At 39.5% G+C, this 27,838-nt stretch overlaps 1 protein-coding gene across 2 annotated transcripts in view; it reads left to right on the forward strand.

Annotated features, from left to right (window-relative positions):
• Positions 1 to 27,838, forward strand: part of LOC126194989 (coiled-coil domain-containing protein 186-like) — a 200,511-nt gene that overhangs the window by 78,094 nt on the left and 94,579 nt on the right. For both annotated transcript variants that reach the window (XM_049933405.1, XM_049933406.1), the window contains 2 exons: positions 13,665 to 13,807; positions 16,080 to 16,260. In XM_049933405.1, the coding sequence (XP_049789362.1) occupies positions 13,665 to 13,807; positions 16,080 to 16,260 (324 nt within the window). The remainder of the gene's footprint in view (positions 1 to 13,664; positions 13,808 to 16,079; positions 16,261 to 27,838) is intronic.

Genomic DNA, 27,838 nt, shown 5'->3' on the forward strand with positions numbered 1-27,838 from the left:
ATAACTGATGATGGTCGAAGTAGAGAGGATATAAAATGTAGACTGGCAATGGCAAGGAAATCGTTTCTGAAGAAGAGAAATTTGTTAACATCGAGTATAGATTTAAGTGTCAGGAAGTCGTTTCTGAAAGTATTTGTATGGAGTGTAGCCATGTATGGAAGTGAAACATGGACGATAACCAGTTTGGACAAGAAGAGAATAGAAGCTTTCGAAATGTGGTGCTACAGAAGAATGCTGAAGATAAGGTGGGTAGATCACGTAACTAATGAGGAGGTATTGTATAGGATTGGGGAGGAGAGAAGTTTGTGGCACAACTTGACTAGAAGAAGGGATCGGTTGGTAGGACATGTTTTGAGGCATCAAGGGATCACAAATTTAGCATTGGAGGGCAGTGTGGAGGGTAAAAATCATAGAGGGAGACCAAGAGATCAATACACTAAGCAGATTCAGAAGGATGTAGGTTGCAGTAGGTACTGGGAGATGAAGAAGCTTGCACAGGATAGAGTAGCATGGAGAGCTGCATCAAACCAGTCTCAGGACTGAAGACCACAACAACATGGATTGATAGCTGTTCTAAAACAGTGCAGCTAGAATTAGCAATTGTATAAGCATGTATTTCTTAGGTTAATTAATATTTTTAGTTGTTGTTTGTAAGGGCCTATTCTGTAGGTGAATATTTTGTCTAAGTTTTTTGTATTTAATTTAAAAAAAAATGATTTCATTACTGAGGGGTGAATGTAAATAGTAGTAGTATGGAACTGCAAGGCGCTAGTTGTTATGATGGGGCACCAAGGGTGTACCATGCTGCCAATGAGGTTTTAATTTTTTAATTCTTTTTACCTTTGGGTATTAGTTTCATTTCAATTGATTGCCGGTATTCACCTCAAAATATTTTCAATTTCTCCTTCCCATACTCCTGATTGGTGGGTTTGCTGTCACTACAGATCTTACAGTCTCATGTTTTCAAGTCTCACTACTTTTGCCATTTCTTTCTAATACTTTTGTACCTTTTTCTTTTGATCTGGAGTTATGTTGGCTTTGTCAGGTTTCAGCTGTCAGCCATTACACACCAGCGGAGCCTGTAGTGGGCACACCACTCTTTTGTGAGTTTGTGCTTTGCTACCACGGGCCCCAGCCTTTGCAGCAGCTTTTCCCTTTCTGTGCTGCATGTCTGTCCTCATTATTCTTTTTTCCTCTCCCCTGGGGAACATGTCTGGGATATGTTTGGGAATGTGTTGTGAAGTTTTGGTAGCCTGACATCAGAACAGCCCCTCAACTGGTTTTTTTTTTCTTTTTTCTTTTTTTTCTTTGTTCTCCATCTCCTATTCTTCCTCCAATTCGGCATTTGAGGTTCCTCTTTGTTTCTTATTCCTCTCTGTGTACTCCTGAAGGGTTGAGTCCCTGAGCTTTACTTTCCCAAACTACCTATTGGCCCCTGTGGCAAGAGTTCAGGAGGTGTGAACAGTCACCTAAAGCAGGCGAGCCTCCCTCTGATGGGGCCCCCAATTGGAAGGAGCGCACCATCGGAGATGCTGGCAATCAAGGGTGATTTTCTCACAATGAGCCAGTCATCATCTCAGTCTATATCTGCTAAATGTAAGCAGAATGAGGCTAAAGATTCCAAGAATCTCCCAGCTTCACCTCTGTTCCTCGTGGTATCACATGTCGAACATCAGTCTTTTGCTATGGTTAGTCTCTGTTATTCAGAAAGGTGTTGATGCAGTTGCAGGCCCTGTGGAATCATGCTCTCATTTACTTAATGGCATTTTGCTTTTGGTAACCAGTTGCAATTTTCAAGCCTAACAGCTGCTTGCACTTCACCATCCAGGGCTGTCCTATTCATGTCAAGGCCCACCGAGTGCTGAATTCTTCGCGTAGTGTTAACTACACTAGACTGCTCAATAGTCTGACCGATGGAGAATGCCAAACTGACCTCACTGATCAGGGCGTCACTGCAGTCCGTTGGGTAATGAAAAAGGTTGGTGCAACCTTAATGCCCACATACACTCTTTTTCTCATGTTTGATAGAGTACGATCAAAGCAGGCCATGAAGTCATCACAGTCAAACTGTACATTCTAAACCAAATGCACTGCTACCAGTGTCAGCGTTACAACCACAGTCACCTGTGCTGTTGAAACACTACCAAATGTGTTACCTGAGGCAGGGATGCTCATGAGGGCGATTACCGACCTCCTCCTCCTCCTCCCCACTGTATCAATTGCAATGGCAACCATTCAGCCTCATCCTGAGAACGTCCCATGTATCTTGATAAGTGGGATGTCCAGGAGATCTGGGTGAAAGAAAATGTGCCTTACCCTGTTGCTTGCAAGTTGTTGGCTATTCAAAAGCCCCCTGTTTTACCCTCTGGCACTTACAGTACCCTTCTTGCTATGCCTTGCTCTATGAAGGACATGGCCGCAAAGGCTTGCGATCTCAAATTCAGCACTGCAGTTGTACAGCTGTGCAGTATCACAGTATCCTCCGCATCTCCTTCTCCTCCTCCAGCTGTACAACAAGCCACCAAATCTTTGCCTCCAGCGATGAAATCACCTGCTACATCACCGACAGGCTGGAAAGAACAGAAGGAATACTCCTGCGAAGACCTTTTATTTCCCTCTAGCCAACAAACATTTGTCTTCATCTGCCAACCACAAAGGTTCTAAGAAATCAAACAAAGGCAAAAGTTCTCCTTCCCCAACTTGGAGATTTTCTTCAACAGTGTAGCTGCCTGGTATCCTCACCCGGCTGACCTCCATTTCGCCAGTGCGCACTGCCTACTGTCTTTCTGCCCTGGAATCTGCAGGCTGACCCAGTGAGAATACTGTTGCCTCTTTAGTACTCGTGGAAGAGGACCTTCAGCCTCTGCACCCTGTAGCAACGAGTCTTCAAAGACTGACACTCGGCAGCAGCTGAGGTGACTACACTTTGTTTCCTTCCACCTTAGTCCCCATTATGACCCTTCTCCAAGGGACATTCACAACATTAGACTCAACAAGGAGGAATTATGGTTGCTCTTGGATTCAAAGTGTCCACTTGTTCTCTGCCTCCAAGAAACAAAATTGTGTCTTCATGACCCCTTTGACCTCTCGCATTTCCTTCTGGTCCGCTTTGACCTTTCCCCCAAGGATGGCATTCCGTCTCATGGGGAGAGTCATGTTGCTCATCCAGGATGATGCTCATAACTGAACGACCTCACTGAACTCTTGGCTGCAGCTGTTACAGTCTGCTTTATCCTTCCTCATTTCACCTTTTCTCTTTGCAATGTCTCTGTCATTTGGTGTCACCAGGGCAGACTTCCTCCATATTATTGATCAACTCCCTCATTCTTTCATGCTGCTCGGTGACTTTAATGCACACAGCCCCCTTTGGGGCTCTTCCAGAACCAGTCAGAGATGTCCCCTCTTGGCTGACCTCAATCAACTCAACCTCATTTGTCTTAATATTGGAGCAGCCACATTCCTTTCAGATTCCACACACACACACACACACACACACACACACACACACATACATCTATTCCTGTTTGGACCTCTCATTCTGCACTGCCCAGCTTGTCCATCATCTCAAGTGGTCAATTCTCTCTGACACATACGTGAGTGACCATTTCTTGTGTACTGTGTGTTTGCTGACTCCTGCCCCAGCTATGTGTAAGCACAATTGGCAGTGTTCTAAGGCCAACTGGAGGCTTTATTCCTCCCTGGCGACCTTCAATGAACATTTCCCAAGTTTTTGATGACCAGATACAGTACCATGCGAACGTTATCCTTCCCACCACAGAACGTTCCATGCCTCGCACTTCATCTTCATCGTGCTATCTCCCAGTCCCCTGGTGGACTAAGGCGTGCTATGACGTGATTCGTGCATGGAGACGTGCTCTCTGCATTTTTAAGCATCAGCCTATAATGGTGAACTGTATTAGTTATAAACAGTTGTGTGTGCAGTATCTACATTGATACTCCAGAAACAATCAATTTTTGAAAAAATAATTTAATTGGATAGATGATAAATCTACTCACCAAGTGGTGGCACAACACCCATAAAAGGAGATTATAATCAGGCAAGCTTTCGGAGCCAGTGGCTCCTCCTTCAGGCAGAAGGGTTGAAGGGGAAGGAAGAGTGGAGAAGTAAAAGGACTGGAGAGGTCTAGGAAAAAAGGGTTGATTTCGGGAAAGCTGCTCAGAACCGCAGGTCAGAGGAGACTAGACAGTTGGGATGAGAAGGAAAGACTGACTGTTGGGGACTGCATCGGACGAGATTTGAAAACCTGAGAGCTTAAAGATGGAAGATAGGGTAATATGCAAGTCAGAGATTACTTCTTAAACATCGTGCATGAGCTAATAAGAATGAAAAGCTAAGTGCATTGTACATAACAGAAGTGGGAGGGGAGTGGTGAAAAATAGATAGGTAGGACAATGAAAGCTGTAGAAAACTAAAACAGGGTGAAGAAAAGAGTAGTTACTGTGAAGAAATGCTGAGATTAGCGCTAGTTCACCCTTTGGAGTTCTGAGAAACTGATGTCGGGGGGGGAGAATCCAGATGGTGCTTGTGGTGAAACAGGCACCGAGGTCATGATTGTCATGTTGTAGACCATGCTCTGTGACAGATTATTGTGTTTTGTCAGTGTACTCCCTCTGCGTATGCCCATTCATCCTAATGGATAATTTGGTGGTAGTCATGCAGATGCAAAAGGCTGAACAGTGTTTACATAACAGCTGGTATATGATGTGTCTTTATCCCTTTGATAGTATATGTTTTGCCAGTTAGGGGGCTGGTATAGGTGGTGGTAGGAGGGTGTACAGGGAAAGTCTTACAGCGGGGACAGTCACAGGGGTAGGAGCCATGGGGTAGGGAGATGGGTGCAGAAGAAGCATAGGTTCTGACAAGAATATTGCAGAGATTGGGAGGGCGACGAAAAGCTATTCTAGGTGTGGTGGGCAAAATCTCAGACAGAGTGGATCTCATTTCAGGGCATGATTTTAGGAAGTCACGAACTTATCGATTAATACATTCCAGACCAAGATAATGCTGAGCGACCAGTGGTTTGCTTCGAAGTTGTTTTTAGGAGGGATCAGCAGTGCCAGGATTGGACGTGATGGCCTGGGAAATCTGCTTTTGAACTAGACTGGTGGGTTAATTATGTCCAGTGAAGGCTGAGGTGAGAATGGTGATGTACTGCTGTAAAGAGTCTGTGTAAGCACAATACATTTGTCTCAAATGCCAAGGGTGTATGGGAGGGAACATTTGACATGGAAGGGATGACAACTGTCATGTAAGTACTGTTGTTTGTTAGTAAGTTTAATGTGGATGAAAGTGTGTAGCTGGCCTTCAGTGAGGATGAGATCAACATAAGGACCATATGAAATGTAAGTGGGAGAAGGTATTCAGAGATTCCAGGAATTTTAAAAGGTCAGCTTCATCATGAGTCCATATGGTAAAGATTTCATCAGTGTATCTAAGCCAAACCAGACTTATGGATCGCAGGAAAGCCCCCTCTAAGTGACCCATAACAAGGTTGGCATAGGAAGGAGCCATCCTGGTTCCCATGGCCATACCCCTTATCTGTTTGTATGTCTGCTCCTCAAAGGTGAAGTAGTTGTTGGTAAGTATAAAGTTGATTAACGTGAGTGGGAAAGATGCCATAGGTCTGGAATCAGGTGGATGCTGACTGAGAAAATGTCCAGCAGTAGACCGACCATATATAAGGGGGATGTTGGTATAGAGGGAGGTGGCATCAATGGTGACAAACTAATATTACTTGCATATAATTATTCCATTGTTGTTTATGAATTTGCATTTAACAGTTTACAGTTCACTACACTGCTGGGCCTTCACCCAATCATCTTTCGCCAATTTTTTTCATAAATTTGACAGCTACCGTATTTACTCGAATGTAAGCCATACTCGAATCTAAGCCGCACCTGAAAAATGAGACTCGAAATAAAGGAAAAAAAAAAATGTCCCGAATCTAAGCCGCACCTGAAATTTGAGACTCGAAATTCAAGGGGAGAGAAAAGTTTTAGGCCGCACCTCCAAATCGAAACAAAGTTGGTCCATTGTAATATGAGACACAATTTAGGTCGAATGAAAGACGATACAGCTACAGTAGTTTGGTTCGAGTCGTAAGCTTAGCAGTTAAGCTTTACCAGGTAGCCATTGCTATGCGTCAGGCGCTCCGTCCGTATTTATACGGGTACCCTTCCTTTTTTACGTGCTTCGTCTGGTTTGAATCGATTGCTTATTTTGCTTTGATCTGATAAGTGCCGTTTTGTTTGTTATAGGTGTTTGTCACTCTAAGCTGAAAATGCATTACTGTACTGTGTCATGCATTGTTTGTCGCATTTTGATAGTGCGTGTTTACGGCCTGTCGCCGCTCGCGGCATGACTTGCTTTTGTGCGCGCTACCGCCGCTTAAAAAAAAGAGGAATCGTCTCATTAGCGAAACAATGGCAAGAGACTGCTATTTGTTGTTACTTACACTGCTGTTTTCTATGATAATGATCAACAAGAACCAAATAATAGACTGCGTATGATAGAACATGTTCTGAACGAGAGTTTAGCGACAATTTTTCTCCGTTTGCAAATCTTTGCGGCCGCTTCTTTAGTACATCAAATTCTGCACAGAAATTAGTCATCTTACATTTAAAATCTAGTCAGTTGCCGTGCTTCATTTCTGACTGTATCAATATTAGGCATAAGAATAATACGAATATAAACATGACACGATACGATTATTCTTCCGCGTTTGCTGTTGTCTCACTCTAGTTTCGTAGTTTATTAGGCAGACAGGATTTAAATGAGATAGCAGCAAACACGAAAGAATACATGGCAAAATATTTATATTCGTATTATTCTTATGGTGAAGAGAATAGTGCATGTGATTCACATTTCATCAGGTTCCTATTAGCAACCATCTCTTCTCACAGGTAGGAAAAAACTCGGAACGTAGAGTTGGCCATATTGACAAACATCCGTAACAGTCTTGCCAGTCGGATTTTCGTAGTACATTGAAATTCTGCTACATTCGAAGATGAACAATACGGAATTTGTATTTACTTCGTTGGATAATGTACGAAAATGCAGTGGTCGAAACTCAGGGCGGAGAAAAAAAAAAGCTCGTCTTCTACCTTTTTTTTAATTTATTTACTGATGCAGAGGTTTTGGCGCCAGTATTTATCTTTGTGCCCACAAAGCATGCTTGTGTAGAGCTACATATATTCGACGGCAGAAGTTAGTTGTTGCGGCACCTACCAACATTTTTCAGAACTTCCGCTTGCTTTGCACTCGATTCTAAGCCGCAGGCGGTTTTTTGGATTACAAAAACCGGAAAAAAAGTGCGGCTTAGATTCGAGTAAATACGGTATTTTCTTTCCCAGCCTCCACTTATTTTGTTAAACACATAATTCTTTCACATTTTACTGCCATCTCCTGCATCACTTTAATTGCCAAGCTAAGGAGTTTAAGGTTTATCCTATGACTTTCTCCGTACTGAGCATCATACTCTTTGCTATAGCCATTAACCTTATTATGGCCTGTCGTCTCCCCCCCCCCCCCCCCCCTCTCCAAGCATCTCCAGCTTTCTTTTCATCGACAACTTTGTGATCTATTGGAGTTATCCACAGACTTGTCTCCTTGAGTGGTGTCTTCAGCACTGTCTCGATCGTCTTTACTCATGGAGCATAAACATTGGCTTTGCTTTTCCTCTGACAATACAGTTTGTATGAATTTCTGGTGGTGCAATCAGTTACTTCTTCCTTCTTTACGTCTTGGGCCTGTTGTTCTTCCATTTGCTGAAACTACAAAATTCCTGGGGCTCATGCTTGATAGAAAACTTTCTTGGTCCTCCCTTGGTCCTACCTGGCTGCACGCTGTACCTGGTCTCTCAACGTGTTCTAAGCGGTATTTCCTGGGGAGCCCCTGTCCATTTGAAACCAGACTAAGGGTGTTCTGTTTATGATTATGCACATTTGACCACCTTTCATCATCATAATACAGTCCACCATCGTGGAAACTGTTTGGCCATTGACACCTTGTTCACTAGCCCGATTGTGAGTCTATGCAGAAGCTGCCGAACTATTGCTGCTATACTGGTGTGATGTGCTCCTCAGTGGATATGCATGCTGTTTGTCTGCCATATCTGGCAACCCATCCAATGTCTCGTTCTTCGATGACTCCCTCGACTGCTAATATGGCGTGCGTTATTCTTCTCTGTTACCTCCCAGAGTTCGCTTTCAGCTATTGCTCAGGCAGCTTAACTTCATGCTACCCGCCACATTCCTGATAGGTGTGAACCCTTCACCACCTTGGCTTAGTGTGGCAGCCTGTGTTCAACTTGCATTCACTTCCTAAGGAAACCAATCCTAATTAAATCTACTGTTGTAAGTTTCTTGACCTTCACATGGAACTTAGCAATAGTACCTTCATGTACAATGATAGCTTTCAGACTTACTGTGCTTTTGGGTGTGTCTTCGTCAATGGCACCAACCACTTTGTCAGCTTCCAGAACACTGCTCAATATTTACAGCAGAGCTCTTTACCTTCTATCAGGCCACCCTGTACACCCAGTGACATAGGCTTTTTAATTGTGCCATGTGCTCCGATTCTCTCAGTGCCTTTCAGAGCCTCTTTGTGCTGTACACGGTCCATCCCCTAGCTCAGTGGGTCCAGGAAAGCTTCCAGTTGCTCTCTGTTGAGGGAGCCACTGTGATGTTCATGTGGGTTTCTGGTCAGATCTGTCTGATAGGAAGTGAGGCTGCTGATGCTGCTGCCAAGGCTGCAATCCACCTACCTGGTCTGCTAGCTCTTCCATCCCTTCCTATGGTCTCCCTATTACTGTCTGTCAGCAAGTGGTGTCACTTTGGTATCACCACTGGTTTTCTCTTCACAGGAACAAGCTCTGGGGAATTAAGCCTCTCCCAGCAGCTTAGCTGACCTTATCTCGGCACTCTTGTTGCGAGGAGATCATTTTGGCTAAGTTGTGTATTATGTGTTGCCATTTTAGCCATTGCCATTTGTTAAGTAGTGATCCTCTGCCAGTCTATACCCATTGTTGTCAGCCTTTGACAGTTCACCATTTCTTGCCTGAATGCCCTTTTTTTAACCACTTATGTTCTTCTGAGTTATCGGCTGTTGTAGCGAACAACATGCAGGCTGTCAACCATGTTTTACTTTTTATCCATCAAAGCAATATGGCGAACGGCATTTAATCTATGGTTTGGGATCTCTGCTGTCTGTACAGCATATTTTGTGGTCCTCTCTACACAAGGAAGTCCTTGTTCTTAGCTCATTTTCCTTCTGTCGATTGGGCTCAATGTGTAGTTGCTTTTAAGTTCTTTTACTTCTTCGTGTTCTAAGGTTATGACATAGGTGCTTATGATCTCAGTTGTTTTTGTGCCCTAAAACAAACAAAACAAAACAAAATACCAGTGGAGCAGCAAGTTACGTGTTTAACTTTTTCTGTATTTTCTTTGTAGTTTAATTCTTAAATTCCATACCTGGTTTTGTAACTGTGAAGTGTAGATTCAGGCAGTCTGTAGTGGAGTTGTCATTAATTCATTTGTTTGTTTTGAAGAGCAGCAACCATTCGTTCAGTCCAGTCATTCCATCAGGTTCCAGCTGTCGTCTATTAAGTACCAGCAGAGCAGCAGGTTACCTACTTAGCTTTTTCTGTATTTTCTTCATAGCCTAATTCCTAAATTCTTTGCGTGTGTTTCTATTTAAGAGGTTTAGTTTTGTGTTTTAGGAACTGTAAAGCGTAGATCATGCAGCCTGTAGCACAGTTGTTATTTCTTTTGAAAAGCCAGCTACACACCCCAGTAAGGCATCAGCGTCTGTTGGTGACACATCAGGAGGATAGTGAGTTGGATATTTAGGTTTCTTCGTGTGCTTTTATGTTTTACAAGTTAGTCGTGCTGGGATGGGTAGGATGTGCACATGCTAGTGTGTGGATGCAGGAGCAGCTGGCCGCACTTCATGAACAGCAGGAGGTGCTTTTGGCCACTGTCAGCCATGATCAGGCTGCTGCCTTGGAGGCGGAGAATCTGGCACATCACATGGGACACTTAAAATGTCACTTGTTTCGCCCTCGGGCTCTGATGCTGAGGTTTCTTTCATTGTACCTTATGCTGGATCCATCCTCACCACCACAGGGGGAATGGTGCACTGTAATGTGTTTGCGTTGCTCAAGGTGGAGAGTCTATGTACAGGCTGGGTGTCTGGCCTCGCCCGTTCACTCTGTGAGTGGACAGGTGGATGGGGATGCTCTTTAAGCAGGGTTCAAGCAGGCATATGAGGATCGGGGGAGGGGGGAAGCTAGTTATCTAGAACTCCAGTGTTAGGCCATTATGGAGCCCTGTAGAAAGATAGCATTCGGAGCTGGAAAGAAATCCAATTTGCACTCAGTATGTTGGTCTGGGGCTTCATTCAAGTTGTGGAAGTGGTCCTACTTGAAGCTGCGAAGTGTGCAAGATCCATTCATGCTCAGGTTCTGAAGCCATCCTCAGTTTATATGGGGGGCTGGTGGAAGCAGTAAAGTCTGCTGGCCTAAAGCATGGTGTGCAAGCAGAGCTTGCAATTTGGAGCAGTGTTTCCAGAGTTGATCGGGGTCCTTTGATTTGGACCCGAGTGGAGGGTCTCAGCTGAAGGTTCATCAACTGTGTGACAGTCTTCACTGTAGTTTTTGTACCTGCACTATTGAATGGAGAATTGAAGGACTCCACTTGATAGGTCAGGTCAGGGCAGGGGTGTACTACACAAAGGAAGCAGCAACTCTGGTAGTAGAGTACTTGTGGAATGTGTGTGGGGTTATTTTATGCTAGGAAGTCATTTGAAGTACTGTGATGAGCACCTGCCAGTTGACATGCAGATAACAGAATCGGACTGCTTTCAGAGTAAAGATACTTCGACTATCAAAATTTTATCAGTAAACTGCCAAAAGTATTCCTAACAAAGTTCCTGAATGTACTGCCCCCCAGGAAATTTGTCATGCTCGAATTATTCTCAGGACTGAGAGGTGGCTGAAATATTTAGCTGGATGAAATATTTAGCAAGTAATAAATGTATATCGGAAAGACAGATTAGGCACTTTAGGAGGGGGAGTGTTCATTGCAGTTAACCAAAATACTGTTTCTCTTGCAACAAAATCTGATTGTTGACAGTGAAGTTACCTGGAGGCATACAACAGGTGTAGCTGAAATCAAGTTAATTGTTGGCTGATTTTACCGGCCACCTAATTCATCATGAGAGTTTGTCATTCAAAGAAAGTCTGTACCCAGTAGTGTGGAAATATCCAGATCATGCAGTAGTTAGTTAGTTTCATGTTCCGTAGATCATTTTGCATGATAAATTGTAATGATGTGGAACGAGTCATTTTACACTCACAATACAAATTAATTTGTAGTTACTGCTACATTCTGAACATTTATAAGTTTTTTGGAGGTGACTTTAACCTACTGAATATAGACTGGGATGCTTATTGCAGAGACAGGTAGTCTTGTGAAATACTTTTGAGCACATTTTCTGAAAATTGTATTGAGCAACTAGTTCGAGAGCCCACATGCATTGGAAATGTTTTAGACCTTATTGCTACAAACAGACCTGACCTCCTTGATGGTGTCAGTATAGACAAGTATTAGTGATCATGATGTCTTCATAGTGACAGTGGATACTAAAGTTAATAAATCAATCCAAAAGGTTAGGAGAGTACTTTTGCTGAAAGAGCAGGTAAGCAGGGTTGGCTCCCACTTAAACTGTGAATGGACTTCATTTAGTTCCATTATGATGGATATAGAGGAATTGTGGGCAAAGTTTAAACAGATTGTAAATCACCGTATGGAGAAATATGTGCCAAGAGAGGACTAAGGACGGAAAGGACCCACCGTGGTTTAAAAACAAAATTCGGAAATTGCTGAGGAAGTAAAGACTGTTGCATACTCAGTTCAAAGAGAGTGTGCAAGTTATGATACGCAAAAGTTAGAAGAGATTAGTGCATCTGTAAAAAGATCGATATGTGAAGCATACAATAACTACCACCATCATAACATCATAACTTAGCAAAAGACCTTGCTGAGAACCTGAGAAAATTCTGGTCCTTGTAAAACTGCTGAATGGTTTAAAGGCTTCTATCCAATCACTCATTGACCATTCTGGTGTGCCAGTAGAAGATAGCAAAAGGAAGGCTGAAGTTTTAAATTTTGTGTTTAAGAAATCGTTCACCCAGGAGGATTGTACATACATATTGTAGTCTGACCATTGCTTATCTCCTGTGTGGAGGAAATAATAGGCATCCCTGGTGCAGAGAAACAACAGAAAGAGTTGAAACAAGTAGGTCACCAGGTTCCTTTGGAGTCCCAATTTAGTTTTACAAAGAGTACTGTATGGCATTGGGCCTTAGGTGGCGTATATTGCGAATCTCTTGCCCAATGCAAAGTCCCAAGCAACTGGAATAAAGTGCAGGTGTCTCCTGCGTATAAGAAGAGTAAAGGAACAGACATGCAATATTATGGACCAATATCCTTAACATCAGTTTGCTGCAGAGTTATTGAATGTATTCTCAGTTCGAATATAATTAATTTACTTAAGACAGAAAAGCTTCTGTCCACATATCAGCATGGTTTTCGAAAGCATCGCTTGCATGAAACTCAGCTTGTCCTTTTCTCACATGATATCCTGTGAACCATGGATGGAGGGTAATAAGAAAATTCCATATTCTAAGATTTCAGAAAAGCATTTGACATGGTAGCTCACAAACAACTGATATGACGATGATACAAGCATATGGTATAGGTTCCCACATATGTGAGTGGCCCAAAAAATTCTTAAGTAATAGAACGCAGTATATTGTTCTTGACAGCAAGTGTTCATCAGAGACAAGGGTATCATCAGGAGTGCCCCAGGGAAGTGTGATAGGACGGCTGTTATTCTCTATACACAAAAATGATGTGATAAAATGAATGAGCAGCAATCTGTGTCTGTTTGCTGATGATGCAGTGGTGTACAGAAAGGTGTCATTATTAAGTAACTGTAGGAGGATGCAAGATGGCTTTGACGAAGTTTCTAGTTGGTGTGATTAATGGCAGCTGTCTCGAAATGTAGATGAGTCAGAAAAACAATCCCATAATGTTTGAAAACAGCATTAGTATTCAGTTGCTTGACAAAGTCATATCAATTAAGTATCTTGGTGGAGTGTTGAAACATTTGAGGATTGTGACAGGAAAATCAAATGGTCAACTTGCTTTATTAGGAGAATTTTAGGAAAAATGTGGTTTATCTGTAAAGGTCACAAAGTATAGAACCTGAGAAACTTGTAAGCATGTAAGTAAAGTGAGTAAGTAGTGGTGCGATGGATGGCAAGTAGTTTTGTGTCTTCCTTGGATACAGGTGTTAAAATGTATCATGTGAAAGACAATAATGGAATAACATGTATCAGCATAGTGCATCTTTAAATGCATTTGAGATGTGTGTTCCACTTTCTGTGTTTCACTATTTACACTTGTCTCAGATTCTCATGTACTTCCATTTGTTAAGTGTGGTTTAGTATAAAATGATGCCCCACCGGTCTGCTAACATCTTTTCCCCAGCGGGAATCATAGAATTTGTCAGCACAGTGGTTGTTACATATTTTCATTTATTAAATACAAGGTACAATAAAATTTACGTTGTTATGTAGGTTCAAAACCTGGAAAAGGAGAGGTTTGAACGAGAGCAGACACTTTCCCGACTGCGGCAAGCTGCTGACAGCCAGCAGCAAGATGTGGCAGATTTACGTGCACAGGTAGCTGAGATGAGTGCTCTGCGGATGCAGCTAAATCAGTGAGTAGTGTTGTAACCTGATTGAACCTAACAGATGCAAATTCAGAGTGGTCATTAATATATTATTCAATTTATGAAAGTCAGAGATTAAATGTAGATAGTAAATTCAAGAGAAATGATGAATAAAAATGTGTTTCGGCATTGTGGTACAAGGTAAATCCTAATACAAAGAAAAGTGAATACAGTATGTATCTAGAATAATGGAGATAAGCACATAGGAAAGTGGCCTGATACAGATTACAATATAAAATTGAGACAGTTTAGATAGTTGCAGCTTGAGAAGTATGGCAGATGTTAACTTCCAGCCTGACTGTTATGCATTCATTCTCTGAAAGAAACAGCAGAGATGGTGAATGCCATACAAGAGTTTATGATAGTTGGGTATATGATGTGCCTGCTTGTGACAGTCTTGTCTCCACATGTATACATGTTGATGAGGAAGTACTGCTAGTGATGTGAATTACATGGCATGATTGATTTGTGTAGCAATCAGTGACTCACTTCCATATAGACTATGGACACTAGAAGTACAGTCACAGTGAGGTGCAGTTGTAAGTAATCCAATTTACTGTATCTGTGACAACTGTCTGTAGTCTGTATTCAGTGAATAGACATATTTATAACAGTATTTATTGAACCTTTACTGTAAGCTGTCGCTGTCATAACACAGTTTCATATTTTATATGGTTCATTTCTGTAGTATTTTTTCAGTGTCAGATGAGCACCTTTCCTTTCATAAAGGCTGTCTAAAACTGGTAAAAAAATTTCACACTACCCTCATGACTTGATTAGTTTGTGCTTTTTTGATCAACATCACTTTTCCAGTACTCTTTTGACCCCAGGAAGTCACTGTGTACAATTAAGTGCACTGTGTCTCCATTTGTAAATGGGACAATGCAGCTTCTGTGCACTGCTCAGGCTGCTGAAGTGTGTTAAAGGTCCACGTTGAGCTCAAACCGTGTGATCATTGGCATTCTGTTGCAAGAATGGCTTTCAGCACTGGAAGTTGCCTACCAGATCGGCATACTCAACAGTGATGTCATTAAAACATTCAGTTGCAAAAACTTTGACTTGCCTCGCAGTGAACATCCTTGAACATCTACACAAGAATATGCCCGCTACCTACAAATTATGTCTTATAGGAACTGCTAGAAGAATACAACAGTATTGTGCACTGCCATTTCGGAGGCAGCTGGGTGGTCAGTATCAACCCATATACCACTTAGCCATCTCAATATGTGCAGTACAGTAGGCAACCCCCACCCCCACCCCTACCCCCAGTACCATAGTGCCTGAAGAAGATGGTCAAGGGAACACCTGGAATGAAACTTGGATCAGTGACTTCTGATTCTCTTCACTGACAATGATAGGATTTGTCTAGACACCTGATCATTGTGGTAGAAGAGTGTGGACACAACCATCCATACAGTTCCATGAATTCAGCAAGGAGGTGGATATGTCATTTTTAGGGCAGGTACACACATCTCATTGCTAATTTGAGGTATGTCCAGTGTTAGGATGGTATCTTCCCACATGGTGTCCAGTCCTACAGTCAACATTTCAGTGATGGGTTAGCCTTTGAAGATGATAACACTTGAGCACACTACACCTGCCTTGTGAAAACCTTCCTCCAGGAAGCAGGAATCATTAAGAATGGAATGGCCTGCAGTATCTACTGACATGAACTCAATTGAGCTGCTTGAAACCAATTTAACATCTAGTGTGTTGTTAGAGGAAACTTCTCTGACGCTTGATGACCTTAGGAGAACTGCAGCTGCAGACTGAGATGAATTTGAGCAGTAACATCTCAGCCACCTTGTGGACAGCACAACAAGGAGGGTCCAACTGGGTGGAGCGGCACCATTTTGAATCTTACCTATAGCAGATTTTGATTTGGCAAATCTGCAGAGATGTGCACATTTGATTAGACTGCTTTTATTTTTGTTCAGCTCAGATATCAGCGCCACAGAGAAGCTCCACAGTTTGAATGACAGTTACTCTGAATGTTGTAGATTCTCAGCTGACAATTCACTTACTTGGATAATATTTTGCCTTTATTCATGACTCTAAAATTCATACAGTTAGAGTCATTACTACATGCAATTTCTTTCCTTTTTTTTTTTACAAGGAGCCGTGTATCACAGCTGCTAAGTATTACGTAGTCCAAATAAAGCAGAAATACTGAGAAGCCAAACATCATATGCGAGGTTTTGTAATTACAATGCTAATGCTCTGTAAATGCCACAGCTGAGTCACATCTTGGTGTTGTCAGTGAGCAGGAGAGGCTATCTGCAAGCCAGGAGGAAGTGGAGAGGCTACGGCAGACAAACCAAGAGTTGCAGCAGGACACCACAGCATGCCGCGAGCGGGAGGCAGAGCTGCTCGATTTCACTCAGCGTCTCACTGACAAGAATGTACGTCTTCAGTCAGAGTTTTCAGCTACAGAAGCTAAGGTGTGTTGCTGTGATGCTCATAACTGCAGTAAAGCTTATGCAGAACTGTTAATTTATATTATAGTGTGTTAAATGTGTTAATTTTCATACATTGTAATCAGTTTTTGTTAATTGTGGATAGTTTAGTCCATTTATGCCATCAAAATATTAAAGAGATGCTGTGGTAGCTTGCATTTTGACACTAATCCATTATTGAACTATCACAGAATTGTGGACTGCCAATACCCTTGTTCTTCTACAAAGAAAAGATTAATTCCTGTCAGGCAGACAAAGGAGTAAAAATATATACTGTTAATTTTACTGTACTGCATTTCACCATGTAAAAAATTAAGTATAATCTGTTGAGGATCAGACGTTGGAGCTCTGTCTACTTCACCATATTGTATCTCTTCCAGTGATTTAGGCTGAGGCTGAGGAACTGAGAAAGAGCGAGCTAGCTCTGACTCCCTGTCGAAATGGTTTCGAGTTGGGGAAAACTGCTGATAGTGAATAAGTTTTTCTCATTGTTGTGCCCCCCACCACCCCAACCCCCCACCCCCCAGATAAAAAAATTTCTTAAATGGCAATTTATGACTTTGGTATGTACTTTGTGTGACAATTCAGAAATCAGAGCTTCAGTGTAATGCCTGTTGAAATTTTGCAATCACTTCTTGGTAGATTGGTTGAGTCAGCTGTGTTAGTAAAGAAAAATTTTTTGAGGTCAAAACCAGTCTTAAGATTGTCCTGAGAAAGGGCATTAGCATCAGAAAGAAAACAGTCTGTCCAGAGGCTAGTTGGTTTACCTGGAGAGCTTCTGTGTACTTGGAATAGATTTTCCAAAATATCTGGAATCCATCTATCATTGTCCAGTTTTGGACAAACTCATTAAGAGGCACTGCTGTCCGCAAGTAGTCCATCACTAACATTGACTTTCGAATGGCATGTTTAGGTAACAAGAGAACTGCGCCATTGTTACTAGCCCGGTGTAGCGAATAGAAGTAAAATTTCACATACACTGGAATTAAGTTGTTGCTAGGATTGTCATCCATGGTTTCATTTAGCATTTGATTTTGTCCAGTCACTATATTTGTTTTGCACCAACTTGGGAAATTTAATCTTGCAGTCATTTGCCAAATGACTTTTTGTATAAGCCATTTTACATCAGTTTATTTCAATGTATAACAGAAAAACATGTTCTCTGGTCCAGTCACTGGACAAACTGAAACCTTAAAATCAAGTAACATATTTAAAGCAAACAATAACTTGTAGCCTTATTCCCAATTACTGGTACTTATAATGTGATGTATGGTTACAGGGTAAATGATAGGCGTATGTTAGAAATTAGATCAGCTGGTTCAAACTACATTGATTAGTTAAATTCTTCAATCAGTCAATCAACAAAAACAATGTGGTATAATTTTGTGAGGTATAAAGAACAACTTACTTCTTTTAAAATATATTCCACATATACAGATGTTTCTTCAGGCTCAGCGGCTTGCCCACAATTTACAAACTGATGTTAACACTTTGTAGACCAAGTGCAAGCTTAGTCTATGGCACAACTTTGTATTAAAGAGATTGCACTCGGGCATAGATTGGGCAGCAATTTTCTCAATGCACGAGCCATCTGTTGCTCAAAACTGACTCAGTTGCATATCAGAACAATGTAAGGACATCTCACTACTTGTCCTTTCACTGGTACTGCCTTCTGCTGTCAGTTTCTAGAATTATTTTGAAAGAAACTTAGTGAACATAACAGCTGCTGTCATGAATGGCTGAGCCAGTAAAATCAGGCTGGTGTAATTTCATCATGTTGTCATTGGTTTTGTAGTTTGCTGTAATTCTGCTACAAATACATCAAGTTTGTTGAGTGAGCAAGAAATTTATAAATATCAGGAGGAAGAAATTGCTCTGTAACATACCTCCCACATTTTTTTTTTTTTTTTTTTTTTTTTTATTTTAAGGATAACTGTACTTTCTGTCATCATTATTTTAAAATTTGTAATATATCAAAGTAAATATGAAAAATAAATTTTGAAGCTTGAAACCAAGCTCCAAGATTTATTTTTCATATTCACTTTAGTTCTTTAATAGATTACAGATTTTAAAATGATGATGACAGGAAGTATAGTTCTCCTTAAGGCCGGTATTACACTATCAAATTTCTTTGTCCAATATCTTTGTCAAATATATTTGATAGTGTAATAGGGATCTTTGACAAATGTCGTCCAATATTTGATCAAATCTAGGCCGAGGCCGTATATTTGATCAAAGAAATCGCTTGTCTTCTGTTCACTTCAATGCGATATGTTACCACGCGGAGCGCTAGCATCGCTGCAGCGTTCTGTCGTCTGTAGTGTTTTTATAACCATTGCCGGTAAATACAATTGGTGTGTGCCGACAACTACAGAATTAATAGAGATGTCTGAAGCTGATGAGGCGCTTTACAACGTGAGGCACCCTGAATACAAAAATAGATTAAGAAGATTGGAGACCTAACCTGACCTAACCTAACCTAACATAACATAACCCTCTCTTGTAGCAAGGAATCGGAGTGTTATAGTGAGCCTGTCTTCTGAAGATGTAGCAGTTCTTAAGTGAAAATTCTGCTTTGTGATATGAGGATACACTTCATTGAGCACATACAGAAATGTATGCTCATCCATTCTTAAGTAATTGATGTACGACTTGACGTCTTCCACTGTAAGCTCACGTAACAAGTTTTGTTGAATGCTTTTATCGTGTCGTCGTAAAACCCACGGCTTCACCCAGATTAGATTAGTTTTTCGTTCCATAGATCCGTGCTGAGGAGATCCTCGTGGATGTGGAACATGTCGATTTTTTTTAAGCTGAAATAAAAATACTAATAGTATGAATAAATACAATACATCATTTCGCCAATGGAGTAGAAGGAGGTGGCCAGTAGTAAGTCTTTCAGGCTCCTTTTAAACTGATAAACTGATCTTTATTTCTAACTAAATTTTTTATGTTTCCTGGCAAATTATTGAAGATGAGTGTTCCTGAGTAGTGGACCCCTTTTTGAACTAAAGTAAGTGCTTTTAAGTCCTTGTGCAGATCATTTTTGTTCCTGGTATTGTATGTATGAACTGAGTTGTTTGTTGGAAAAAGAGATATATTATTTACGACAAATTTTATTAAGAAGTAAATATACTGAGAGGCAGTAGTTAGTATACCCAGTTCTTTGAAGAGGTTTCTGCAGGAGGTCCATGAATTTACTCCACAAATAATACGTATTACACGCTTTTGGACCTTGAAAACTTATGTTTTACTTCAAGATTTACCCCAAAATATTATCCCATATGACATTATGGAATGAAAGTATGCAAGCTTTTTCATTTTTATGTTGCCTATGTCTGCTAACACTCGAATTGCAAATACAGATTTGTTAAGGCGTTTCTGCAGTTCTGTGGTGTGCTCCTCCCAACTGAATTTATTATCAAGTTGTAATCCCAGGACTTTTAAGACTATCAACCTCGTATGTATGGTTCCATTTTTTCCCCCCACTTCTTTTCCGCATGTGCACACAATGCAATTGGAGTACGTAGAACTGCTGCGATTAATAACAAGTTGTTGTCAGCCATCTTGAACTTTGACGAAAAATTTGATGACAGTGTAATACCCCTTGTAGCGCTACGTCAAAGATCTTTGTCAAATATATTGGACGGAATATTGGATCATATCTTTGATCAAATCTTTGACAAAGAAATTTGATAGTGTAATACCGGCCTGAGAAAAAAGAATACATAAAAAAAAGGAAAGAAGAAAGTTTGAGTATTAGTATGTATTACTCTTGAAGATACAACAATTACATAGGTGCTGGTAACAGTTTAAACAGTAGCATAAATGGCTGGCTTCCTGGGCCTGATATTCTTCTAAGTGGCCAGTCTCCAAAATTGTTTCATAACATTGTGTTCATGAATCATGACTTTTCAATTAAATTACATGCAACTTTCATACTTCAATTTTTCCTGATAGCCCCACCTTCGGTATTTGTTTGGTATTGTTGTGCCTCTTTACTGTAATAAGAAAGAGGTATCCAAAATCAAACCCCAGTTAATTAAAGGGTAAAGACTTATATCTAATCATATGACAGGAGGTGTATGCATGGCCAAATAATGACAAAAATCCTAGTTTTTGGAAACTAAGATTGCTTCAGTCGGCTAAAGAGAGTAAAAGGTTGAAGGTATCAATGATATTTGAGGGTTCTGTGTGGAAATATTACAGGCCACTGGAACAAACTAGGCAGATGAGGTTGGAGCAACAAGGAAACCAGTGTTGAAATGCTAGTAAATGGTATGGTTGTATACTTTTAAGTAAGGATAGAAAGATGAACCAGTGTATGATCTCTTCTATAGGCGTATTTTAGTATAGAATCTTGATCGTAGTACAGGGTCAAAAATTTTTGTTGTACCCAAAGCAAATTGAAGAATGGAACATTATCTTACTATTACAGTGATTTTATCCCACAACTTCCTGATGAGTTGATCAGTTTTGTGTTCCATGTATTATTATAATCATAGACTTTGTTACAAAATGTATCATTAATACAAACTTATGTATATATTTTGTTACTTACTACTGTCCCAAGACTAATTTTTTGCTTTAAAAATATTTGTGTTGTCTGAAACACGTTATTTCCCAATATAGATTGTCAAAAAGTTTTTTAGCTATATACCCCATTTCTGAGCTTAAGTTGCACAGAGTATAAAGTAGTAGAGACAATTTTTCTGTCATGTATGAGGCATATCCAGAAAGTAAGCACCGTTTTTGGGGTGGGGGGAGGGGGGGGGGAAGAAAACCTCATAAAAACATATTTTCAAACCAAATTTTTTTTACAGGAAAGAGCATTTCTTAAAGTATTTTTCTACATAGTTGCCAGTATTGTTCAGACTTTTTTCATAGCTGGAAACCAACATTTTTTATGCCCTCTTCATAGAAAAGTGACACCAGTTGAGATGTTTATATTTTCCCACCCCCGCATTGCAAATGTTTTGAGTGAAATGCCCAATCGATGCGCTGTTGTTTTCACGTCAATTCTACCAACATTGAGAATTGTATAGTTTTCGGGGTTTTGTATAATTCCTGGATTCATGTCTCGTCGCTGTGCAGCCTATGAAAAGGATTGCGGGAGACTCCCAAATAAATTCCAAAGTACAGTGCAGTTTTAATACCAATATATTTCCAGGACTCTGGTGTCCGAGCCTGGTGAACTGTACTGGTTACATCACATATACCCAAAGTTGTCATCAAACGACACAGAGTTCACAACAATCAACAAACGAGTGAGCCTACAATACATTTGCTCGCAACCCTAGCCAAAAAACGATTGCCCCCAAGGCGCCTGCATGACCTCTATTTATACTTTTGTTAACAATTACATACAATGAAAATCACAATTAAAAGTTAAACCGAATATGAGCTACATATTGCTAAAAATTTACAATCTCAGTGCTGAACAAGGTGAACCTATTTTCAACTTAGTTATGAGTTAATATAACATTTTCTGACCAATTATGTTACAGGTAACAATTACATTTCTAAATTTGTTTATAACAAATCAACTAGTGCCTGAATTTTAGTGCTAACATATATCGGAGATTCAATTAACGTGGTTTATTTATATGTTCTATTTAATTTGCTGTAGTAATGTTATAATGATAGGTTTACTGGTACATCCTGACCATGTGCTCTATGTATTTCGATTAGTTACAGTATTAATTTCACATTTAGATTGTGTTTCTCACATAAAAACAATGTTAAATGCTTTTGGCACATTCAAAATACACACGGTGGCTTTTACATATATGGTTTCAGCAAAGCATCGTTTTCGAATTATATGTATACTGAAATAGTGGTTATTTTTGTATGTAATTTGGAAACAGGTCACTTTACAATTGGACAATTAGGACTGGTGTTTATCTTTAATATATATGATTAAAAAAAAAACAGTGAAAAGATGTATATAGTTCTTTTTAACTGCACAAATGTACCGTATTAATTAGCTTAGTGTATCTTCACACAATTCACCTTTCATTTCTGGATAAGCTGATATAAATACAGTATGGTCTGTTGTCTGTAAATATGTGTAACTGTTCCTCACTAGAAAATACATATTGGTTTTTCCTGGCAATGTAATTTCAATTCATAGTCCTCACATATCAGTAATGGTCACAATCGGTAGGATGTAAATGTCAAATTTTCAGTACATCTGATGATGCAGATTACTCAATCAAAACAAAATGTATCTTGTACTACAAATTAAATCACATGAAAATATCTTACATAACAAATATAAGCAAACATAGATACAAAAAATTAACATATGTATTGTCGGAAGTTTGTGTGTCGGAAAGGTATCGTAGAATGTGGCATCAGTGTTTTTGAGAAGAAAATGTCACATTAGCTGGGGCATCTTGCATAAGCCACATGCATAGTACTCAAAGATTGTGTACCTCCCTGAGGGATTGCAATTATTGCACATAAGGTTTCAACTGAGTGACATTTCTTAAACCAAATAGCTTTTTTGATTTGGGATAGATAAGGCGGCAGGCGTTTGGATGTGGTTTCTCATAAACTTCAAATGGACCAATGTAAATATCGAAAAATTTCTTGATCTCTCTATTTTTTTGCCCTGGATTTCTCATAACTTTTGGTTAAGACTAAATCACCTACACTGTACTGTGTAAACTTTCCTTTTGAATCATGTTTAAGCTTTCTCTTGGCACAGTGTGTTTCAATATTTTTCTTTACTATTTCCATTCTCTCGTCCGGTGTTAACTCATTACAGACAGGGAAATTGATCAATTCATACAAGATGTTTGGTGGGTGTTTGTTAAAAAAGACTTCATAAGGTGTAAAGCCAGTTGTTGTATGTTGTAAGGTGTTCAAAACATCTTCAAAATCACATATGTAACTTGACCAATTTGTATGATCTTTAGAGCAGTAAGTTCTACAAAGCCTGCCTATTTCACGCATATAGCGCTCAGTTGGGTTACAAGACGGAGAAGAAACGGAAATAAGAACGTGCTTAATGTCTTCATCTTTCATGAAATCTTTCCAAACGTTAGATGTAAATTGGCTCCCATTGTCTGAAAGTATGGCTTTTGGTTTTCCAATCTGTGTGAAGTAATCATTACAGAAACAGTTTAAAATTTTCCTGCTTGTTGCCTTCTTTAGTGGATACAATTTTACTAGTTTAGTGAATAAGTCAACAACTACAAACAAATATGTATAACCCTCTTTAGTTCTCGGCAATTGGCCAAACAAATCAATTCCTATCAGTTCCAGTTTGCCTTTTGGCACAATAATTTGTAAATAACCTTGGTATTTCTGATTTGTGACTTTTACTCTTTGACACCGATCACATTTTTGTATAACCTGTCTTACTCTTCTAAACATATTATTAAAATAGACATTTTCCTTAAGTTTGTCAGTGCATTTCATGATTCCACAGTGTCCATAGCTCTCATGTGTGTACTTAATTAAAACGTCAACACATTGTATAGGCCAACAAACCTTCCAGATGTCAGAGTCAGTGTTATGTCTCCTGAATAAAATATCTTTAAAGTTTTGATAATACATGCCAATGTTTTCATAACCCTTTTTACCAATAAGGCTTTTCACAAGTTTCAAATCATCATTCTGGTTCTGGTATCTCCTAAGCTGACTGCAAATGTTAGTAATTTCCTTTTCACCCTTAATCCCTCTCATGTACATTATTTTAAACACTTTGTTATCCAATAGTTCTTCTTCCTGACCACCCCCCCCCCCCCCCACAGGTAATCCAGACAAAGCATCAGCAATTATATTCTGATCTCCTTTTATATACTGAATACTATAATCAAATTGTTGCAAAAATATGGCCCACCTGGTTAATCTACTATTGAAAAGTTTACAGTCTTGAATATAACATAGAGCTTTGTGATCTGTGAAAATTATGACTTTATGGCCTGCTAGATAGTTCCTGTATTTAGTGAAACCCCATACAATGGCAAGTAGTTCCTCTGTGTAATTACGTTCATGTTTCTGCAGACCTCGGCTGGCAAAACTGATTGAAAGATGTTCTATTTTTCCATCAATTTCCTTCTGTTGAAACAAATGTACACCAAATCCGTAATCTTAACTATCTGTCATTAGGCAAAATGGTAGTGAAAGGTCAGGTCTGTGGAGTAATTGACTGTTATTTAGTTGTTGTTTGATCTCATCGAATGCTGCTGGACACTGATCTGTCCATTCCCATATGGTATTCTTTTTTAATAGCTCTCTCAAACACGGTGCATCTAAAGCTTGGGTGCTGACATACTTACGGTAAAAATTACATAGACCATAAAATGACCTCAGCTGTTTCTTGTCCTTTGGACATGGAAACTGGACAATTGCAGAAATTTTATCACTGTCAGGTAGAATGCCTTCTCTGTTAATTATGTGGCCTAAAAACTTCAAGTCTGATACTCCAAATTTGCATTTACTTAATTTAAGGGTCATACCGCCTTGCCTGAACTTATTGGCTAATTTGTACAAAGTATCAAGGTGTTCCTCCCAAGTTTTGCTGGTTATTAATATATCATCCACGTAAATAATTAGGTTAGATAGTAGTTCACTTCCAATCACATGATCCAAAGCTCGAATAAACTCAGCTACAGACACATTCAGCCCAAACGGAACAACACAATAATGAAAACATTTACCATTATATAAAAAGGCTGTGTACTGCCTTGAATCCTGTGCTAATGTGATTCGATGAAAACCTGAGGTCAAATCCAGGCTAGAATAATATTTTGTATCATTGAATTTGTACAAGAGTTCCTCCATGGATTCAGGATGAGCTGTTTCTCTTTTTATAAACTTATTCAGGTGACGTGAATCCAATACCAGCCTAACACCACCATCCTTTTTTGAAACACAGACCATCGGGCTGTTATATGGACTGTGACTTCTCTCTACTATTCTCCATTTGTGCATTTTCTGGAGTTCCCTCTCCACTTCTTTCCTTTTACAGATGGGTACCCCATAAGGCTTAACGAAAAAGTGTTCGTGTGGCTTTAACTTCAAATGACATTCATAATCTTTGACCCTACCAGGTTGATCACTAAAAATGTTACAGTTTTCCCAGAGAAAATTTTCTAATTCCTGCTTTTCAGACTCAGCCAAGTCATTTGCTTCTTTTACCTTTTCTGATATGGTTAGGGAGTAACTATCATCAACCAAATTCTAGTTATTGTGATCCCTATTTTCCTCTTCCTCCATGTAATGGCTACACTCTGGATAAATTATTTCCCTAATATGGTTACTACTGTTTGTACTTGAATTTAACTGGATCACTACTTTTTCTTGAATACTGGCCTTTGGTTCAGTGAACAGCAGTTCTGAATTTTGCCAATCAAAACTCACTTTTGCTTTAACTATCCAGTCCATCCCTAAAATCATTTGCTCATTGAGATCTGGAATAACTAAACAACCATGTTCAAAATTAATGTTGCCAACAGAAAATGTAATTAAAGCTTGTTTATTTATTAACTTACTAAACTTGCCACAGGCACCTTTAATCCGTACACCTGTGATTGGAAATTTGATGTAACTTTCAGTGTCTTTTATCCTGTTCCTCAACTTGTCTGAGATACTACTAATGGGACTGCCAGTGTCAATCAAACAAAGTCCTGACCAATTGTTAATGCTTATTTCTACGTAAGGGCTACCTAAGGTAATATTTGGGTCACTATTCACATTCTCTGCCAGCAAGTCACTTTCTAATTCAGTTGTATCGATGTTGTTACATACTTCTTCACTACAGGTTTCAATGTCAGAATCAACATAAGATTGAGTGTTATTATGACTGGGATCAAATACACATGAAACAGATACCTTACTTGCACTAGACTTAAAATTATCTTTCATGGATGGATCTGATTTGATGACTTCACTTTCCTTATTATTTTCTAAACAAACTTTATTTTCACTGATAATAGATTCCAAAATCTTCTCACCTATCAACTTAGCTTGTTCCTTCTTATTAGTAGATTTACTTAAGATTTCTTTTATACAAATTGTTACCAATACATTGTTTGCACACTTAATACCTTCACATGAACCAGTTTCGAAATTCAGAGTTACTTTCAGCTGCAACACCATTATCAATAACTTCAACATAAATAATGCCATCCAATTCCTCTTGTGTACATATATCATTAAATACATCATCCTTCACAACACTATCTTTACCAAAATCATCATCAAAATAATCTGTGGGTGATGCCTCTGCATGCACGTCTGCCTTAACTACAAAGTGTTCAACATCTGAAGTTACACTACTGAAATCGCTACCTGTTTCATTATCAGAGTCAGGTGTTTTTTCCTCATTTTGGCTACCAATTTCTACTAATATAGATACCTCATTATCCTTACCTTCGTCAGAAAACAAGCTAGTGCTACCATACATAAGTTCTGTCTACATCAGGTGTTAATGTGTCATCAATTAATGCTAAGTCATGTTCATTAAGTTCAAACTGTGGTCCTGCTTGAGTATGTGCATTATTCAATTCACTCAACATGTGACCCCAAAAGTTTCGCTTATAACTAGTATCATCTAAGTAATAGTCCCTATTTACATTACATTTATGATTGCTTTTACATTTCTGTCTCTTTAACCTCCTATTTGCCTGGTTTGTGCCATAACTATTCACCTCAAATTGACAGGCTCCCATTGAGGTGGTTACCTGTTTCCCTGGTTGGAATTGCTGTTGTGAAGCTGATTACTGTTTCTCTGTTCTTGATGGTTTTTGTGTCTGTTGTAACTACTGTTTTGGTTACCATATCAGTTATTATTTCTGTGTCCATTACATTGTTGTGATCCCCCATTCCTATTTTGAGTGTTTCTGAGGTTTTGATTGTACTGTTTGTCATCATTCTGCCATGCACGATTAATTTTGTCTACATAACGTAAAAATTCATCAACACTGTCATCTGGTTCATATACAAGTCCCCACTGAAAACGGTGTGGTAGGCGCCGTTTCAGTGCGTCAATCCGTATCAGTTCGTCCAAAGGTTTGCTCAAATGTGACAATGTCCCTAATTGTTTTTCACAAAATTCTCACATGCTAATTGCAAGACCTGTGTGATATTTGCTACCGTTAAGAAATTCAGATTTTATTCTTGCCTGTTTGTTTTGCGACCAAAACTTTGCCAAGAATTGGCGTTCAAAATCGGCAAAAGACGTAGTATTTGTATCAGTGTTTTGGTTAAACCATGTAAGGGCTTCACCATCCAAAAAACATTTCGCAAATTTAACTTTAGCAGACTCTGGCATGTTAGGTTGGAAACTGTCTTTGCACTGACGCACAAAGTCAACTGGATGAAATTTCGCATCACCTGGGTAATATTTTAAACTAACATTGTTACAACTATGCACAAACATCTGGTTTGAATCAAAATTGTACATTATATTATTTTGCAGTTTTGAAACTTCAGAGCTGACTGTTTGCGGTTCTATTGTTACACTTTCTACTTTCTCGTCAATACGAGATATCTTATCAGAAACAACTTCAGAATTTAATTTCAATCTTTTCCCTACCAATTCTTTTTC

The sequence above is a fragment of the Schistocerca nitens genome, chromosome 7 (genome assembly GCF_023898315.1).
Source record: "Schistocerca nitens isolate TAMUIC-IGC-003100 chromosome 7, iqSchNite1.1, whole genome shotgun sequence".
In the NCBI taxonomy this organism is placed as follows: domain Eukaryota; kingdom Metazoa; phylum Arthropoda; class Insecta; order Orthoptera; family Acrididae; genus Schistocerca; species Schistocerca nitens.